The sequence below is a fragment of the Euleptes europaea genome, chromosome 12 (genome assembly GCF_029931775.1).
Source record: "Euleptes europaea isolate rEulEur1 chromosome 12, rEulEur1.hap1, whole genome shotgun sequence".
In the NCBI taxonomy this organism is placed as follows: Eukaryota; Metazoa; Chordata; class Lepidosauria; order Squamata; family Sphaerodactylidae; genus Euleptes; species Euleptes europaea.
In genome coordinates, this window is record NC_079323.1 from 33606032 (window position 1) to 33625508 (window position 19477).

The 19477-nt window shown below is 42.4% G+C and overlaps 2 protein-coding genes across 3 annotated transcripts in view; both read left to right on the forward strand.

Moving 5' to 3' along the window:
• TBC1D23 (TBC1 domain family member 23) overlaps positions 1 to 13185 on the forward strand; it is a 48534-nt gene extending 35349 nt beyond the window's left edge. The window contains exons 15-19 of one of the 2 annotated variants that reach the window (XM_056858627.1): positions 538 to 582; positions 5412 to 5500; positions 9249 to 9384; positions 11455 to 11649; positions 13065 to 13185. In XM_056858627.1, coding sequence (XP_056714605.1) covers positions 538 to 582; positions 5412 to 5500; positions 9249 to 9384; positions 11455 to 11649; positions 13065 to 13146 — 547 coding nt within the window. In that variant the 3' untranslated portion in view covers positions 13147 to 13185. The remainder of the gene's footprint in view (positions 1 to 537; positions 583 to 5411; positions 5501 to 9248; positions 9385 to 11454; positions 11650 to 13064) is intronic. The other variant, XM_056858628.1, reaches the window with a different exon arrangement.
• Positions 13186 to 17463: 4278 nt separating this feature from the next.
• NIT2 (nitrilase family member 2) overlaps positions 17464 to 19477 on the forward strand; it is a 160072-nt gene continuing 158058 nt past the window's right edge. Inside the window, exons 1-2 of the mRNA XM_056858634.1 lie at positions 17464 to 17491; positions 19355 to 19473. Coding sequence (XP_056714612.1) covers positions 17464 to 17491; positions 19355 to 19473 — 147 coding nt within the window. The remainder of the gene's footprint in view (positions 17492 to 19354; positions 19474 to 19477) is intronic.

Consider the following 19477-nt stretch of genomic DNA (forward strand, 5'->3'; position numbering starts at 1 on the left):
TTGTGAATGCAGGTTAAGGTGGTATGTCATCCCTCCTGTCACCCAAGTGTTTTCTGAGTATTTAGCTAAAATGGGAACATTTCTGCCTCTATGACAAATGTGGAAGCTTCTGCTTCTGTGTTGGATCCAGATTAACGTTTCCATGGTAGCAAGGACTTCCTTCCATGGAGTTTGATTCCCCCCCCCCATGGCAGTCTGAAATATCCCCCCCAAATCCTGTTCCTGGGTGGTCCAGGAGCCAGGAGGGGGTGGGGAGGCAGGAAAATCATGTTCTGTGGACAGAAGTGCTTGTGCCCATGGAAATGTTAATCTGGATCCAGGTCTGTGCCTTTTGACATCTGTCAAATAGCTTTGTATGAAATTGCGCTTCTTTTAAAAATGGCTCTTAAAAAGAAGTTTTTCAAATTGTCTGGTGCTCACTGCCCAGGAATTTCAAAGCTTGGGACACTAATTTGTAAATGTGGGGGAAATAAACCAGATATTCTCTCTTACATATTTTAATGATTTTGTTCTATCCTCTGCCCCGATTTGCTATAGAATTTCTTTCAATCTGTCCTGGCCCGAGAGAGCAAGTATGCTGCGGTAAGCTATTGTGTAGCACCATCTGGCTGAAGCCACCTTTTTTGTCCTTTTTTTCAGCATGACTTCACAATATTTGTAAGCATTGGTTACACTGACAATCTCAGATTTTTTTTAAGGTTTGCGTAACATCAGTCTACTAATCATTTCAAGTCTCGTCTTGGAAACTAGAAGGAAAGAAGGTGTTCACACAGTACTTCCTGCTCGTTTGTATTTTGCATTTTTCAATTTTCTCTCCACTGCCTGATTTGGAACATCTTATATCATTCCCACCTCATGAGCATGTTGATTTCTTCTTTTTCACACTTTTAAATCTCATGCGTGTTAGTAGGAGTCTCCCCAGACATCTTCACTTAAGGATGCAATGCCAAGGACAGTGACTAGGGAATAAGTGCCATTAAATTCACTAGGACTGACTTCTGAGTATACATGCTTAGGATTATCGCACAAGCAATTTTGGGGTCTGGAATTTCAGATAAGTTGCAAGAAAGCTGAAATTTTACAAGCTGTCCTCCGTAATTTTTCTCAGATTAAATAGCTGAAAGTTTCTTGGAGTGTTTTCTGTTGTGAAAATGGAAATTCAACTCCACTTCTGGGACCTGATTTCTGGGACCTGATTTCGAGAATTGTACAAACTTGATAATAGTAAACCTCAGCAAGGCAAGAAGATTCCCATTTTAATCCAAGAGAGAAGGTGAACAAGCCTATCTCCATCCAGCATGCCCATATAGGAGAGCCTTAGGGATTCAAAATACTTGTGGAAAATAGATGTCTTTGTATTCCATTAATTTTCAGTACTGATCATCGACAGGAGTAGAAGAGGATGAGTTTTCACACAGAAAAGGGGTCCTCATACGTCCAGGCAAATTGTTGAGGGCTGCCTTGCTTTTGAGAATCAGGGGTTGGATCCAGCACATGTAGATCTGCATGTGTAAATTCTCTTGCAACCAATTTTGGGGCACTATAATATATAGGGACCGCTCCCCTGTGATTCCATGCTCCTCCTGTAAAGTAAAAGTATTCACTCATGGGTTACACTTATCACTGTGTTGATGTTTTAGTTCCATAGATGATGTATTTTGGAAGGGAGGTAGGAAGTGGATGCAATTGGTGTCATGAAACAAATCATGAAGCAAAGGATGAAAAAAGCTTATTTATATCATGGAGGTGATTAACTCCAAATTTCCAGCATAAATACTTTTTTTTTTTTTTTTGCCTTGTTAGGCAACCCTGATAGCTTTGTACGGTCTTAAGGTCTACTGTAATGAAGGTCAATGGTAATGAACCTTCACAGATTTGGAGAGGAGAGTGCGGCTCTAAAAATCTATGTGCACGTAAACAAGTTATCCTATCTATTGATAAATATTTCCTTCTGTTTCATCCCAGTCTGTTGGAACCCTTTAGATGTGAAGTTTATGCTCTGTAGAGTTGTTTTATAAACATTAACAAAAATCATGACACAGGGTTGTTTCCAGTGAGTCTCTTCTGTTTCCCGCTGAGCTTTCTACCAGTGTAAGAAGCCCCTTCCTCCTCAGAAAACTGTCACCAGCAAAATGGAGTCATTGGATGCAACCCATAATTCTTTGTAAAAAAAAGTGTGACTTGACCCACATTTCTAGTGCCAGATGCTGGACTTCCTAAACATTCCCCTTCACTGTAAGTTTTCTGATTTTGAAACAATATAGGCATGGTCACCAGCATCCAGAGAGCCACAAACAAAAGAGCAAAAGCCCCTTCTGCAGTTCCACAGGGTATGTGCAAGAGCTATGTGCAACTAAATAGCATGTGTATGTTTACGCGTCAATAATTAAACTGTATCAGTTGGTCATCTGCATGTGGAAGAAGATCTTTGGATGTGGCTTTTGTAATGGGGGACAGTTCTTATAGAAAGACAATAGCTGCCTTGTCTATTTCTGCATCCTGAAGCTGCTCTTAAGATTTCTGACAGCAGCTCTCTGTGTTCCAGTATGTGGGGCATGCCCCATAACAAAAACGATTTCAGCCTGAATTTGGAACAAAACAGTGGTGCTGCATTACATCCACACTTCTCTTTTCATGAACTGTTGTCCCAGCTGTTAAAAAAAGGTAGTGCAACTATTTTCACCAATTTACACATTAGATAAATATATAGTAGATTTCCCCCTTAAATAACTTCTATTTGTTTGCTTGTTGAAAGGCCTTTCTATTCTACCCCTCCAGCAGTTGCAGAGATTAACTGAAAGATTAAAACAATGGTAATGACTACTTTATAAAATTATTCTACTTTATTCCCACGCAGCTAATTAGCAGCGTGTTAGCAAAATTTCATTAAATACTAATGTGAAATGACTGTTTTAATAGATCTCATTGCTCAGAAATATTATATTTATATTAACATTTATGTAATCTCTGATATAACGTGTGGTTCTGGCACTTGTGTAGATATATTAATTCACACTTAAAGCAGCAACGTATATTGGCTTCATATATTTTTATGCCAGAAATGTATCAGGGGTGCAAAACGTGTGTATCATGCATGATTCCAGAATATACACTGAGAATGCAAATGTCAAAGCAACCAGACATGTGCACCACCTTTGTTGGGCTATATAGACATGATACTTTAACCGTGATTTGTTTTCCTGAACCATTGTTAAGTATTAAACCTGAATATCTAAGCCATGTTTTTAATATATTTATTGCATTTATATGCCACCCTTCTTCAAGCGTAGGACTCAAGGGGACTAACAATATCATCCTATAATAACAAATATTTTAAAAACAATATGGTGTTAGAAAATGCAGTCCAGTCACGGCTGACTTATGGCGATTCTGGAGGGTTTTCAAGGCAAGAGACGATCAGAGGTGGTGTGCCATTGCCTGCCACAGCGTTGTGACCCTGGACTTTCTTGGTGGTCTCCCATCCAGATTCTGACCGGGGCCTACCCTGCTTAGCTTCTGAGATCTGACAAGATTGGGCTAACCTGGGCCATCCAGGTTGGGGTTAAAAACAACATCCCCCCTCCAAAAGGCAGAATAGTAATGTTTTTTATATGAGAACAATAATAGACTGCCTTTGCAAAACGGTTGTTCTTACTTAGCTGCATTTTCTTCTTGAAAACTAAGTAGAGGCTTACCTAACAGGCAGACCGTTCTACAATGTAGTTGCACCCACAGAAAAGACATGGCCACCAGCAGCAGCCAACCTACAAGAGGGGACACAGCAAGTAGGGTTGCAGACCATGGTTTGTGTTAGCCTTGGTTAAGGCCTGCTTCTCCATCAAACAAGCTGTGGTTGGTAAACAGGTTTCACTATATGTTTGGGATCATAATCAGAGTTAAGATAACTAAGCACAGAAGTGCTAACTTCAACAGTTTATTTACTTAGATATTGATACCCTACTTTTCTCTCCAGTTCAGCTTACAACGTCATTCTCCTTTCCTCCATTTTATCCTCACAACAACCCTTTGGCGTAGGTTAGACTGAGTGTGTGTGACTGGACCAAAGTTGTCTAGGGAGCTTCCTTTGCAGCGTGGGGGGTTCAACCCCACATATCCCAGATCCTAGTCTGACAGTGTAACCACTACATCATTCTGGCTCCCCAAATTGGGCATTTTATACCACAGGCCCATAACCGCCTCTGCCAGGGGAGGCAACTCTTGTGTTAAATAGCTCAGTGTATAGGAAACCATACAGATACTTGTGATGTAATATTATATTAGTAAGCAAGCACGCACCTTGACTAAACTCTTCATAAATGCTCAGTACAAAGTCTGGTGAACATTCTGTAGGTGGCTTGTAGTAAGGCATGCAGTAGTAGTGGTTGACCTCCCTCACACCAACCATTTCATGTGAACATTGTCAGTGTTACTGATGCTTCTTGTCTAAGTCACTAACAAGCGCTCCTTATCTTGCCTTATTTGGGTAACACATGTATTCTGTTTTTGCTTTAACAATTCACCTTCCCAAAAACTTAAAGGTTGAATCATTCTAATTAAAGTTACAGCAAATTAAAGCTTTAAGATGGGCCTTCAGGAATACGGAAACATTGTTTTTTTTTTCCTTCATAGGTTGCTAAAAGTATTCTGTCTTAACCAGTTCGACGGCATTATGTATATATGCGCATAATCAGATTTAGTTTCAATTTTTTTTAAGCCTTAATTGAAACATATTAGACACTGTGACATATAGAGCATGCATAGTGTGCTTGAAATTTAGTATGTGTTCTTTGCCGTGATTTATGGGGCCTAATTCAATGCTATATGTATGCAAATTTATATTTTTAGTAACTTGGTTAAAGATGACTGGGCAAGATGCCAGCGTCCAGGAAAATAATGGAAAGAGGGAATACCACTGTTCATGCTGTAGCTGTGAAGCTGCTGAGATATCTGACCAAAAGGTGTCTCTCCAGAGATGATTCTTACGCCAAACTAACAACACACTCAACCTGTTACTTTACCAAAGCAGTGCTGTGTGTAAAAACAACTCATACCAAGAATGCGCCTTGCTGTTTTAGGAGAGCCTTTACGATGCTTTTGACTTTCATCTTGTTATAGAAGGCTTTATTCTCTCACCAAACTCCTTGAGAGAACAGTTGCACCTGCTCAACGTAGACTTCACAGTCGTCAACTGCTCCAACCCTGTTTATAACTGCTTTCACTAATTTGGTGAGGCTTTTTCAGGCCACTCTCTGCTTTCTGCATCTGAAATTCTTTGGCAGTGCGCACAGATTCTCCGGTCACTGTTGCATGCTGCTGTGAGATAAATTTTATGGTGGTATAATATTTAACTTGACAAATATATGTTCTCTCCCCCTCTCCTTCTCTCTCTTTGTGCCCTTTACCTGCCACAGGCATGTCAGCAGCAGTGACAGACTGGGGAAACCTTACCGAGGCGTGAAACCTGTCTTCAGCATTGGTGACGAAGAAGAATATGATACTGGTACAGTGGGGAACACTTCTGTCTTAAATCTAGCTTCTTTAAGTAATCTAGTTTCTTTAAGCATGCTCCATGTCTCAAGGTGCATTTGGCTAAATCATCTTACTAAAGACATATTCTAACTACTACTGGAAATGTACACTGGAATCTAGCAGTCACCGCAGAGGCTCTGGCCACTAGACTGTGCTTGCCCTTGGGTAACAACCTTGTCACGTTACACCAGTGTTTTGTAAATTTTCTGATGTAGACAATTCCACAAATAGTGTAGTCCTCATTCCTTCGAGCAGTTGGAAGGCTCCCCAGGTGCATTTCATCATCAACCCTTTGTTATGAGTTTGGTCTTAGCTCAATAGAAGCTTGTGCCTGGGTACACGCCTTTAATTATTGGTTCCATCTATTTTTTGAGGCCCCGGAGGATAGCTTGGTAAGCTTAACACTCAAAGACTCTTATATGGCTCCCTGGCTTCAGCATTTTGAACATAAGCTATCACTTGTAAATCTGAAGGTGGAAGACCTTTATTCTTCTTTTGTAGATCAATGTAAAAAATATGTGGCCAAACTGATCTATGCTAGAGATAAGAGTTACACTCATTTTGATGCTCGGAGGACATGTTCTGCACTTGGCCTGGGCCTATTATCTAAGGGCAATCTTCCTTCCTATCTGGATTCTCTGGTTAGTCCAAAGTTATGTAGAATCTTTATGCATTCAAGATTTAATTGCCCCTTTTCAATGGTTTTGCTGGGACGTATGCTAAAGGTCCCTTTTTCAGACTGGCTGCGTCCCTGCCCTCTTCAGCATCCAGGTACTCCTTGGTACGTATCCTTTTGCATTGTCCTTACGTATACTAGCTTAGGCTAAAATGGATTATACCATGTTTTAACAAATGGTCCACATCTTCTTGAGCAACTTTAGAGCAAAAGGTTCAGTTCCTCTTAGAGGACTCTGGCCCTCAGTGTACTTATTTTTGTTGCTCGTTTTTTGGAGGCTGCAGGGAAGAGACGAAGGGATGTGTTTTTAGAGATGGGTCTTTTTTAAGTTTTATGGTTTTATTGTTCAAGACCTTGGTCTAAGAACAGGGGGAAAGAAAGTGTTTTGTAAACTTCCTGCTGGCAGAGAATCATTTATCCCTCCACTCATTTGCTGAGAGTCTTTTGCACATGTGCCATAGAAACCAGTTGCATGCTGGGTCTCACTGTTGCCCCACTTGAACTGCTAACCTGGTCTTTCTTGAGCACACCCAGACCGGTCTTGCATCTTATTTGTTTTTTAATTTGTATCCTGCTCTACCCCAGCCAAAGCCGGGCTCAAAGCTGTTCACGTCTGTCAAGTCATAATATAATACACGTTGTCAATATACACAAATATAATGTCATAATTAAAATCACAGTTGTAAATACTCTAAAATTTGATTGGCGCCCAATTCAGTGACACAAAGGTCAGTGGCCAGCCCGGAGGAGAAACGGTCAGGATCCCCAAATCCAGTCAAAACCCAATAAAGTAGGGAGAGAGGAAGGGAGCCCAGCTACAATGGAAACCTCAGCCATGGGCCTGGTGCCCTCAGCCATGGGCCTGGTGGAACATCTCAGTCTTACAGGCCCTGCTGAAATGCACGTTGCAAGGGAAGATCTGTAATGCTTGCTACCAGTACTGATGTTTTCACTGAGTTACCAGTGATGAAGCTTCTGTGGACCCCCAAAGCAAAATTAAAAAAAAACATCTGTCTTGCTGGATTATAACCAAGCAGGTATGCTGGCATCCAGGACTTTTAGTACTGGCTTCTGTGAATGAGAAGAGGGGGGGTGCGGATCTGTCTTCACTGCCAAATCCTATATTGAATTTCTGAGGTAGTTGAGAACAGTCTGTTCACAAACCAACCTTGTGATCTCTAGTCACTGAGGGATGGCAGCTGACTAGTCTCCCGGTGCTATATTTAGAGCAGCTTTTAGGATTCAGCTGAATTGTATTGATTAGAATGTAATAGTTGATTATTTAGGGCAGGAAGAAAGGATGGAAAAATTGAAGGGAGAAATGCCTTATTTGGGGAGCACAGCCATCGCTTATCGGCTGCTGCCAAATCAATACTGTATAATAATAACCAGTACTCTGTCCTTTGCCCTAAAGACCCTGTTGTGCGAATAGTGCTGATGCCCTAGTTAAGGAATGCCTGCCACTGTAAGCTTTTTGATTTGGGATTGTGTTGCCTTTACTGTACCAAGAACAACACCAAGTGTGCATTCCTGGGGGGGGGGCAAAGCTCCGTAGGAGCCAGCATGACCCCCACAGAATAAGGTGGCACATACGCTGGCAAACGTGCTGGTGTCTGGGAGCCGCAGAGCTCTGCTAGCCCCCACTGCCAGCACAGCCACGCCGGCAGGCATTTCCCGGAAGGGGAAGCCTACACCGGTGTCGGGAGGGGCATTCCAAGGGGTGGAGCTGACATTAGTCAGTTTCCTGAGCGGCAGCGAGGCTGTGCCACCTTTTTGGGGTGGCGCAGCCTCACTGTTCACCATGGGGCATGTTCCCCTTTTTTCATTTTTTACATTTAAAAGAGGCGCTTTTTTTCTCCTCGGCCAGGAAACCTCTGAGGAGGCAGCGTTGCTGCGCCGCTCCTGGTCGCTGCGGATCCACACACCTCCAGGAATGGGCTGTAAATTCCTTCTCCTGATATGAGGAGAAATTTTATTGCACATTTTGATGCAGTTTACCCAGGACAGACAAGCAACATAAACGGGCAGACAGGGTCTGTGTGCTAGGCCACTAACATACAAGTTGTATTTCCGTTAGAGCCACTGTCTCTTCAGACTGAGTGTAGGCAACTCTTGTTTGGCCAAGTACAAAACAAAACCCCAGTAACATCGACCTCTGGTGGTATTAGTGGGCTGGCAGGCCACAGAAAGGGGAAACGAGGGTTGTACTTGGCTGGTTAGCCACACTGGCGACAAACTGAGCCCCAGTGATGGTGCTGCAAGGAACTTGCCTTGAGTGGAGAACCAGTCCTGTATGCTGAGCAAAATGGTCTGGTGTGCTATTGCTTGGCATGCTTGCTGGAAGTTGCCCTACCTCTGCTTCAGACACAAACCATTTTGAGAAGATAAGCAAAGAACCCATGGAGGTGTGAGGGTTCAAATGCAAGATACAGTGTAATAGAACTCTGCGATATATTGTACATCTCATTTTAATTTCAGTTAAGAATAAGTTGGATTCAGTCACTCCCTTCAGTACAGTGTTCCTCTGGGAGAAGGGAATCGTTGCATCCAAGGAGGACAGAAGTAATTGGATTTGATCCTGCAACTTTGGTGTGCTAACAGCAGCACATTCCTTCAGTGCATGGAGTCTTCCACTGATTGAAGAACTTCTTATACTGAAGGAGGGCTCTTTGTCAGAGGGGCTGTGGCTCAGTGTTAGGGCATCTGCTTGGCATGCAGAAGGTCCCAGGTTCAATCCCCGGCATCTCCAGTTAAAGGAACTAGGCAAGTAGGTGATGGGAAGGACCTCTGCCTGAGACACTGGAGAGCTGCTGCCGGTCTGAGTAGACAATACTGACTTTGATGGACCAGTATACTGGGACCTTATACTGATTCAGTATAAGGCAGCTTCATGTGACCATGCAGAACATTAGCAGAACAGAGTCATGGGATCCAACCAGTTGGATCCAATCCAGTATGAAAATGATTTGCCAAACCTAGCAGCATTGTAAAAGTGCTCAATGCTGTTCTGTTCATTTAACCCTGACCCTTTCTTTGCCCACAGATGAAATTGATAGCTCCTCGATGTCAGACGATGATCGAAAAGAAATTGTCAACATTCAGACTTGGATAAATAAACCAGATATAAAACATCATTTCCCTTGCAACGAGGTGAAAGAAAATGGGTACATGTTTCCTAGGTATTGATGCTCTAATATAATCTGGGGAGGGGCTACGGCTCAGTGTTAGAGACTCTGCTTGGCATGCAGAAGGTCCCAGGTTCAATCCCTGGCATCTCTAGTTAAAAGGATCTGGTAGTAGGAAATATAAAAAATCTCTGCCTGAGACCCTGGAGAGCCGCTGCCAGTCTGAATAGATAGTACTGAGTAGACAATACTGACTTCGATGGGCCAAGTGTTGGAGGATTCAGTAAATCCTTCATGTGTTCATGTATACAAGAACATATAAAGTAGCTGATTTAGCATAGGCAGTGGTTGCTTTTTAGGTAACAAAGATTGTAGGGTTGGGCAGCCCATTCCTGAGGGGAGGGGTTGGTCCACAGTGGCTGGGAGCGGCACAGCCATGCCACCTCTTCAGAGGCTTCCCAGCTGCCACTTGGGGGGAGGAAGCTTTTTAAAAAACAGGGGGAAGGGGGAAATGCCCCATAGCAAGCAGCGAGGTTGAGCCACTGAAAAAGGTGGTGCAGCCCTGCTGCAGCTCAAGGGGGTGTTCCCGGGGTGAGAGGTGTTAAGAAGCTGGCTATCATCAGCTCTGGCCCTAGGAACACCCCCCCTCCCCCATGCTGGCACAGCCTGCTGCTTCCAGAATTTAGGACCCAGCGCAGAGGCCCGGGGTGCCCAGGCACCGCCATGTGTACCACCTGGGACAGCGAAAGTGCTAGTTATCCCGGGATAGACAGGCACTTATGACAGCACAGGGTCACGCCAGCTCCTATGGAGCTTCTCCCCTAGGAATGCGCTCTTAAGACACCCATTTTTTCTACTACAAAGGGATTTTTTTCCCTGTTCCATCCATGGTGGAGCTCCGCCTGATTGTAACTTGTGTGTTGAACCCATTTACAATCTAGGAAGTAAGTCTTGGTGGAACTTTCTTTAGAATAAATATGTTTAGCATTGGGGCAAACAACACCCTCACTGTTTGATGGCCAAGAAAAGCTATTGATGTATTTTTATTTAGATACTTATACTCTGCTGTTCTCCCCAATGGGGACTCAAAGCAGCTTATATCGTTCTTTTTCATTTTATACTCACAATAACTCTGTCGGGCAGTTTAGGCTGACTGGGCCAAGGTAACCCAGCAAGCTTCCATGGCAGAGCGACCATTCAAACCTGTGTCTTCTAGATCCTAGTCAGACACTCTAACCCAAGGGTCTCTAACATGGTTCCTGTAGGTGCTGTGGCACCCGCCAAGTGTTTTTAGGACATGGGTGGGACCTGGTGGGGCTTTTGCCCAGCAAAGCTTCTGATTGGCCATTGGAGATTTGATTGGCTGTGCAGATTTTAAAAATGTTGCTTTGGCAACTTCTGTCACCACAGCACAAGGATCTTCACTGTGTGACTGAAATTAAGTTGCAGTGGCCATTTTGTGGCTTGCTCTGCCTCCTGTGAAAGCCATTTTTTGGTTGCACCCTCCACACTGCACCAGAATTACAAAGGTGCGCTCACAAGCTCAACGAGGTTGGGAAGTTCCCCCCTTACTCTAATGACTGAACAGTGTTGGCTCTCAAAGTGGAAGCTAAGTTTTCCAGGAGTATTTAACTGGTTTGCATGATTAGGTACAGCACAGATGGTCACCGCTGGATGACTGCAGAAAGTAATGTCACAGCTGCAATAATGGATTAGGGACACCTTCCCAAGAGAACCTTTTTAGTACAATCTCTGTTAGATTCTAAGTAAGTAATCTTGGATAAAAGGTTAAATTGGTTATAGTCAGTATGTAATTTAATTACTTAACTTAATTGGTTAAATTTAGTGTTTGATTTCTGAAAGGTGTAAAAGTGATTAAAAGTATTTTAAAGTATAGTTAATACTGTCTTATTTTCTATATTTCCCCATTTTTTTGTTTGTTCTGATTTTTATTTTTATTTATTTTTCTTTTATTCAATTTATACCCCATCCTTTCCCGGCAGGGGCGGGCTCAGGGCGGCTTACAACATAGTCAATAATAGCAAATATACAAATATAAAATTTAAAAGATAAATAGTGGCTGCTCTTTTTTTTCTGATTAACGCCTGTCTTTCTTTTCTTGAGTCATCTTCTAGTAACTGCAACACACATGTACTGTTTGCGGGAGATTCCATCTCGAAAGGGATTGGCTTACATACAGTCCCGACAGGCGTTAAACTCCGTCGTTAAGATCACATCCAAGAAGAAACATCCTGAATTAATTACCTTTAAATATGGAAACAGCACCGCTACAGGCATAGAGATCTTAGCAATTGAGAGGTAAGACCTCTGTCCTTTTTATTACTAAATTGGGGTTCATCTACACTCTACTTTCCCCAGTCGCTTGCAGTGCCAGGGGCTGTAGTTGCAGTCGTTGGGTTCAGGGACTTGTAACAAGCAATCAGCCACAAGCAGCTTATTGTGCCACATCGTCTTTTGAAAAAACTTCATTTTGCCTTCTCCGACTGAAAATATTTCTCCACATTTCTCAACTTCTTCGGGGGACGGTCTTCATGTTCTGTAGCAGTGCTAATCAGGTTGGAGCGGATTATGATGCAGAAACCTGATCTGCCATTGGCGTAAATTCTGTGAGGTTCCCTTTCAGAAGCAGGAAACCATCCAGGGTAGTGGTTGGCTACTAAGACAACAAAAGCGTTGAAAGAATGGCTAAAGGAGGAAGAGAAGGACTGGATTCTTTGCGCCGGTCTTTCCTGTGGAAGATGCTGGCCATCTCCCCGCATTGGAATTGCTGTTTTCAGAACGAGTATAGGAAAAGTTAAATCAAGTAGAAGTCATGAATGACATTCTAGGAGTAATTGTGAAATTCAGAGCTAACAAACCACCGAGTCCAGAAGGCATACCCCTGAACATTCTTAAGAGAACTTAAATATGAAAGTGTTAATCTCTTTTTTTAAAATGTGAAACTTTTCACTCAAATCAGCCTTTTCCACAAAGTACTGGAAAGTAGCAAACATATTGCTAATTTTTAAAAGGGGTTCTTAGGAGAGTGGAGGAGAGCCAGGAAATAATGGGCCAAGTAGCCTAATGCCTGTCCTGGATAAATAGTTGGAAACATTATTAAAGACAGAATTATTAAGCATATATAGAAGAGTACAACCTACTGGGGAAAACCATTATGGTTTCTGCAAAGCAAAGTCACGTCCCACCAAACTTCTTCAAGAACGCTAACAAAGCGTGTCAATAAGGGTTTGCTGGTACACATATATGGAACTTCTTGAAAGCTTTTTGATTAAGTTCCTCACCAAAGGTTCTCAAATAAACTTGGTGGTTACAGGATAACAGAATAGGCTCTCTGTATCCGTTTAAATGCCAGGAATTGGAGTGTAGGAGTAAATGGACAATTCTCACAGTGAAGTTAGCAGTGCCCAGGGATCTCTGCTAAGATGGTTGCCATTTCATTTGTTGATGGAATTGTGGAGGAGGGCCAGCGAAGGGCCAAGTTGACTTCAATGGACCTAGAAGGGAATAACTGGGCTCAAGATTGCACTGCAAAATTATTCAGCCCAAGCGCTGAATTCCATGCCTCAAGAACAGTGGATAGGCAATAACGTGACAAGTGAGTTTCAGTGACGCATCCTGGCACAAAAAAAATTCCAAGATTTATATACACACAGATGGAGTCTGAACTGGCAGTAGTATATTAGTAATTGGTCTTTATGTTTCCATTTCTTAAGGTACCTGATTCCAAATGCTGGTGATGCTACCAAAGCCATAAAGCAACAGATTATGAAAGTTCTGGATGCACTGGAAAGCTAATAAGAAAATACATTTCAACAGCTTTTTTTTCCAAAAGAAAATGATAACGTTGACTGTTTTCTCAGCTGAATACTAACAGAAGATGTCATTTCAGTTTACTGATAGGTGTGCCGAGTAGCAGACTTAAGATATGGATAAATTAAACCATTTTTGAATGTTTTAAAATACTTTTCTTTAACGCTGCTTATTATAAAGGTCAGCTATTTTTAAAGTAGCTTTAGAAGAGCTGACCTGCTTCTGGAGAAAATGATACTGAAGAATTGTATTAAGGCTGTAGAGCACTTTGGGGTACTGAAAAGCATTTGAAATTCCTGAGCTCTTAGTTGACTTTGCAAATTGCAAAGTGGCAAATGTTTCTACAATCTCAAAGCACTGAAATTTTGGTTTGATCTGCTGGGTCAATATATGAGGTCAGAAACTAGAGCTCCATCAAAATGACACTTTTTTCCCTCAAAAAAATTTGGGAGCCAATTGAAAAAAATTGTATTATATCGAACTGGAAAAAAGACATTACGTCTCTGTAAGTGGTTTTTTAAAACGCCTTCTGTGCATTATCAGGTTAAAACAACTGAATGATTCAGCTACTAAACTAAAATGTGTATAGCAACAAAGATCTCATAGGATAGTAGTTGAGGAGTTGTTATTACTATAAAAGCTAACGTTTTTCTGGGCCATGGTAAATACAGCAGTGGAAATACAGACAGAGGAGTGGAATGTTGTCATGAGATGAAACCTAGTAGGTAGCTGCAGTGACAGACATATATGCAGTCCTTTGGGATATCTTTTCCCTGAAATTGTGTGACACAGGCTGATACATTATTGAACCCAAGTAAAGCAACGTGATCAGAGCTGCACATTTGTGATCATTTCGGGTGTGGCAAATGATTTTTTCCCTCTCGAGACATGAAGATTGAGCGTATGTCTGTGTTTATAGAATATTTTCAGTGTTAAAGAACTGAAACATTTTGCTAGAGATTCACAGCTTTCATTCACACAGCATTCAGATGTCTTGTTTAATTGTGATTAAGTAAAAATGGGCATGAACTTTGCTTGTTGTCAAGCTCGTGCATGCAGTTTACTCCACCCTTCTTGCACAAAGAATCAGTGTTAAAAACTAACTATGGTTACCTGTGATGCCCAAACGCAGGGGAGTAGTTAGGACCCTCCATGAACAGGGCTGCTAAGATTAATCTCCTCCTTCCCCACAAACCGGGATCCTCAGTCAGAATTTAAATTAACTCCAGTTAAGCCACATGCCTGCACTTGTACGTGATGGAATTTCTTTAACTGCAATTCTCAACACAAGGAGCACAGAGTGTGGACCAAGCAGCCAGCTGAGTCTGTGCACTTTTTCAGTTTACCGCAGTAAAGGTAAGGCATCTGAATGCAGCAGTATTGACCAAAATGTTGATCTCCCGTTTAAGACTAACTTAAGATCCTGGAGCAATTTTTATGAATGTTGTCATGAAAGAGTGTAGACCCCGGGGGGAGGGGGGAACAGTTGAGGGAATCTGATGTGTTGTGTAACAAGTCAAGAGTTGCAAATCATAAATAATAGTTCTGTACCATAAATGAAGCTGACCTTTATAACAAGCAACTCTCTTAAATTATATTCTTAATAATAATCAAGGCACCTTAATTCTAAAACTAATTCCCATGTTTTTAAAAATATCTAAATTAGAGTTTTTGAACATTACTTGCATGAACTGCACCTCTGCCAACGCTCTTGTATTTATAGTTCTGCCCCCCCTCCAGCTGTTACTTTTTTGTTCTCCTTTTTAAGAAAAATAAAATCTCCTGAAGAGCCTCCAAATTGTGCCTACTTCAGTAGTATTTTTTTCCATAATGTTAATGTAAAGATGTGTGTGTTACTGTTTATAAACTGCAGTTGTAAATAAATCGATACTATTTGAACACAGGTCTTTCTGATAAAAGATGTTTGATTTGACTCTTATTTCAGCGCTTCAAGTTGGGTGGGGAGTTTTTTTGTACCTTGTAAAGATATTTAGACATTGGATAATAGGTATTTATTACCTTATGTATGCATGAAGATATCCTACTTTAAAATCAAAGCAAAATCTAGCTGCGTAAAACACCATGCTAAAGTATAGTGTGAAGAAGTACATAATATAGCGAACTAGTACATGGATAGATCTGGAAACCTCAGTTCCATGAAGGAAGAAAAGTGGAATGTATAGGTAATAAGTAAGTAAACTGTTGCTCAACACATCTTTCTGGAAAAGTCATCTGCCCAAGATCCTTTTCAGTCTGATGTCAAGCTGGGCTACAGGACACAGACAGCACTGGAGGCCTTGGTTGATGACCTCTGGGGGAATGCAGACAAGGCCTATGACTTTCTGCTGATCCTACTAGGTTTTTTTATTTATGTCATTTATAGTCCATCTTTCTTACCAAGACTCAAGGCAGATTACACAGTGTAAGTAAATACAATCAACAGGATGGGACATCAGTAAACCATATAATAGGATTTGGATCACAGAAATCTGAAATCAAACAGAGACAAAGTGTAAGTATTAACAGGACACATTAAACAATGCAAAGATTGTCTATTTATAGCAACAGACAGTATGTACTATTCACAGTAGTAGTCCACAGTCCCTGCTAGGGTTGTTAGGTCCCCCACCAGTGGGAGGTTTTGGGGGCGGAGCCTGAGGAAGGCAGGGTTTGGGGAGGGACTTCAATGCCATAGCGTCCAATTGCCAAAGCAGCCGTTTTCTCCGGGTGAACCTCCTATCGGCTGGAGATCAGTTGTAATAGTGGGAAGTCTCCAGCTAATACCTGGAGGTAGGCAACCCTGGTCCCTACCCTTTACCGAAGCATCTTTCTGAATGATTGCATATAGTACAACCCTACTACCTGTGTAAAATTTTTTTAAAAAAGCCCTCTAGAATAATACAGTTTTGCATATTTTGCAGAAAACCTGGAGAGCGGGAACCTTCCCGACCTCGTCAAGCAGGCCATTCCATAAGCTGGGGCCCACAAGGGAGAGTGCACGTCAACAGGCAGTTGGTGGTTTTGTCCATTTGCAGGTAGGCACCTGTTGAAGGCCCTGCTGATACGAGCAAAACCGCTGTGACAGAGCGTAGGGGAAGAGGTGGTCCTGCAGATACGAGGGATTGAGGCCACAAAGGGCGCCCAATGCGATGGTCAATGCCAATAACAGCCTGGTAACTGACGGGCAACCAGTGGAGTGACTGCAGAATGGGGGTGATATGCATGCTCCAGCGATAGAATTGCCAGGTCCCTCTTTGCCACCGGCGGGAGGGGGGTGGGACTTCAATGCCATAGAGTCCAATTGCCAAAGCAGCCATTTCCTCCAGGTGAACTGATCTCTATCGGCTGGAGAATAGTTGTAATAGCAGGAGATCTCCAGCTAGTAAGTACCTGGAGGTTGGCAGCCCTATCTACCGAACTCCTGTTAATAACTGAGCTGCAACATTCTACACCGACTGGAGTCTCTTGAGTTGACTTGCAGGGAAGACTTTAAAAAAAAATTTTTTTTTATTAATTTTTATAACATAAAACAAAACAAACGAAATAGAATAATAATAATATAAAGTAAATTTTTTAAAAAGTAAATACAAAAGAGCATCTCTATATACTTATTAATACATTCATGGTTACAAAATTATAAAGTTCAAAAAGATACCCCTCGAAGGGGTCGAAGGGAAGACTTTTTTTAATACAGTGCGTTACAGTAGTCTTGTCTCAATGTTGCCCTGGCATGGGTCTTGGTGCCTACCAACACTGCAAGGTTGGGGGGGGGGGGAACTCACTGGCGCCGGGGATGTAGGTAAGTGACGGTGATCCCTAGAGCCACCAAAACCCCCGGAAAGAACATCACACCAGCTCCCACGATGTCTCCGCCGGTTGCTGGGGAGGGTCGATGTTGCAATTCTTAAATGAGTTCCCAATACCTTTGCTGCACTGCACAGAAAACTGGCGGTGGACGCGAACTTCGCCACTGTGGTCTCTTTTCAGGGCGAGATCTACCTGCTGTGCTTTAAAAGAGAAGAAAACACAGAAATTCAAATAAAAATAAAAGGACCTTTCCCCTGTCGAGGAAAAGCACAGAAACCTCAGCCAAAAAAGATACACGCACACAACCCCCAATGCACAATATTTTCCTTTAACCCGTCCCCTTCCCTGCCTGATGAAACAGCCGCTCATGTCTTTGTCCCGCCGGTCGGATAAACTACATTTCCCAGCAGCCCCCTTCACAAGCCCGGTGAGCATGCGCCCTGCTCCTCCCCTCGCAGGTCCGTATTACTGGGGCGTTCGAGTTCCTCCTTTGGGATGCAGCTGCTGAAGGGAGTCATGGCCAGTGAGTGTCTTTCTAGCAACGGCGGCGTTGTGCTTTGGGGTTTCTCTTTTTAAAAAAAACACAGTTTTTTTAAAAAATCATCATTATTTTCTAATCTTTTTGCAAAATAAATAATGAAATAAGCAAGCGGGGCTCGAAAATGAACACAGGCATCTAAATTATTTTGGATCTGAGGGGTTTCTGCCTGGAGGGCAGGAGGGCGCGTTTGTGCAAACCCAGTTTGTGCAAACCTTTGGTGCAAACGCAAAAGTCACTTGTGCAGCAGAGAGAAAGGCGCTAGCCCCCTCCTTTTGCTTGCTGAGCTGGCCTTCTGTTTAAAGGGTGCGCTTTAGAGGGGAGCATTACAAAATGTGATCCACCTTCGTGATCGTCCACCTGCAATCTGAAGTGGTACAGTTCAGTCTAACTCCCCCCTCCCGGTCTCTACCACCTCATTCTCTTGCATGTGTAACCTGGGCACGCGCCTGTTGCTCTTCTTTTTGGCTTGACGTTTGTCCTCAAAAATGTTCTAAATGAAATCTGTCCTGTGCATAGTAAAGAGTACCTATTTCCGGTATTTCCTCACTTCAACCGCAAAAGCTGAACCTGAATGTGTGATTTTGTTTGTTTTTTGCTGTCAAGTCACAGCTGACTTATGGCGACCCTGTAGGTTTTTCAAGGCAAGAGAAGATAGGAGGTTTGCCATTGCCTGCCTTTGCATCACAACCCTGGTATTCCTTGGAGGTCTCCCACAGCTCTTTTACCTAAATGCAAATAAGCAACCAAGAGAATGCAGAGCTCAGGGTCATTCTGCAAGGCCCAAAGAATCTCCATAGCTTGCCTGTGAATTGCATAATGCCTTAAAGTCTTCTGAACTTGGCTGTTTAATCTAGAATACTGCATTCCAAAATTAGGGGCTTGGATTGCCCAGTGAACCTCTGCATTCCAGCAGTGGAACAGGACTTTTTCCTCACCACCCCCAATTACAGCCCCAAAGACAGTAGCCCCCGGGAACAGCACAAGGAGGGAGCTGGAGAAAATCACATTCTGAATGTGCTCTCTGATTACTTTAATTCTGGGCGTATTATATATTTCTGTGATCCTTGTTAAGATGCTGAGCTAATCATCTTGTTATAGCTGCTGCTGAGTTGTTATAGAAAACCAAATTGTGTTGCGTACTCATATTTTACATTTCCTAAGTTCGCTCACATCTCTGACAGAGTGGAGATTCTCCAGTATAGACTGGGAAGTTGCTTGTTGGGTATCTATTACAGCCCTTCAGTGGCACTACCCCAATTATCTGATGTTTCCTGAGAAAGATGGTTTTCCCTATTTAGTCACACCCATATGACAAAATATCATAAATATGACACACCTTCTTTAAACCCTTGACCACCAGCCTCAATTGATAAGTTTCTTGCAACACACCATAAATGCTATTCGGGTATGCCCCTTGCTGTAAAAGCTGACCTTAAGCAGATTTCACTTGCTGTCTGTTTGGCCTGTCCTGAGGGCCCACCATTTGTTGAGCTTTTGGAGTCATGACTATGGCTGTTACTGCACTAGGTATTCCCAGTGATGTATTAAGAGTTTGAAAATGTTATAAAAAACATCACTTTAAAAGGGTTTTTGAATGCCACGGCTAAAAAATGGTTGGAAGATGTCTTCGCAGCTAAAGGGGCCAAACAAAGTGCAAACAGTATTTTTTATAACAGTTTCAAACTCTTAAGACATTGGTGGGAATACATAGAAAGTGTGAACAGTATTTTTATAACATTTTCAAACTCTTAATACATTGCTGGGAATACCTAGTGCGGTAACAGCCTATGCAGTCTGCTGGATCCCCCCCATGCTGGTTTATTGTTTGCTTTTTCTCGTTTTAAGACTTCCGGATAGCACTTATCCAACTTCAAGTATCCGCTGCCAAAACAGAAAACCTGGACCGGGCCACTGGGTTTGTAAAGACTGCAGCTGCACAAGGAGCAAAACTTGTAGTTCTGCCAGTGA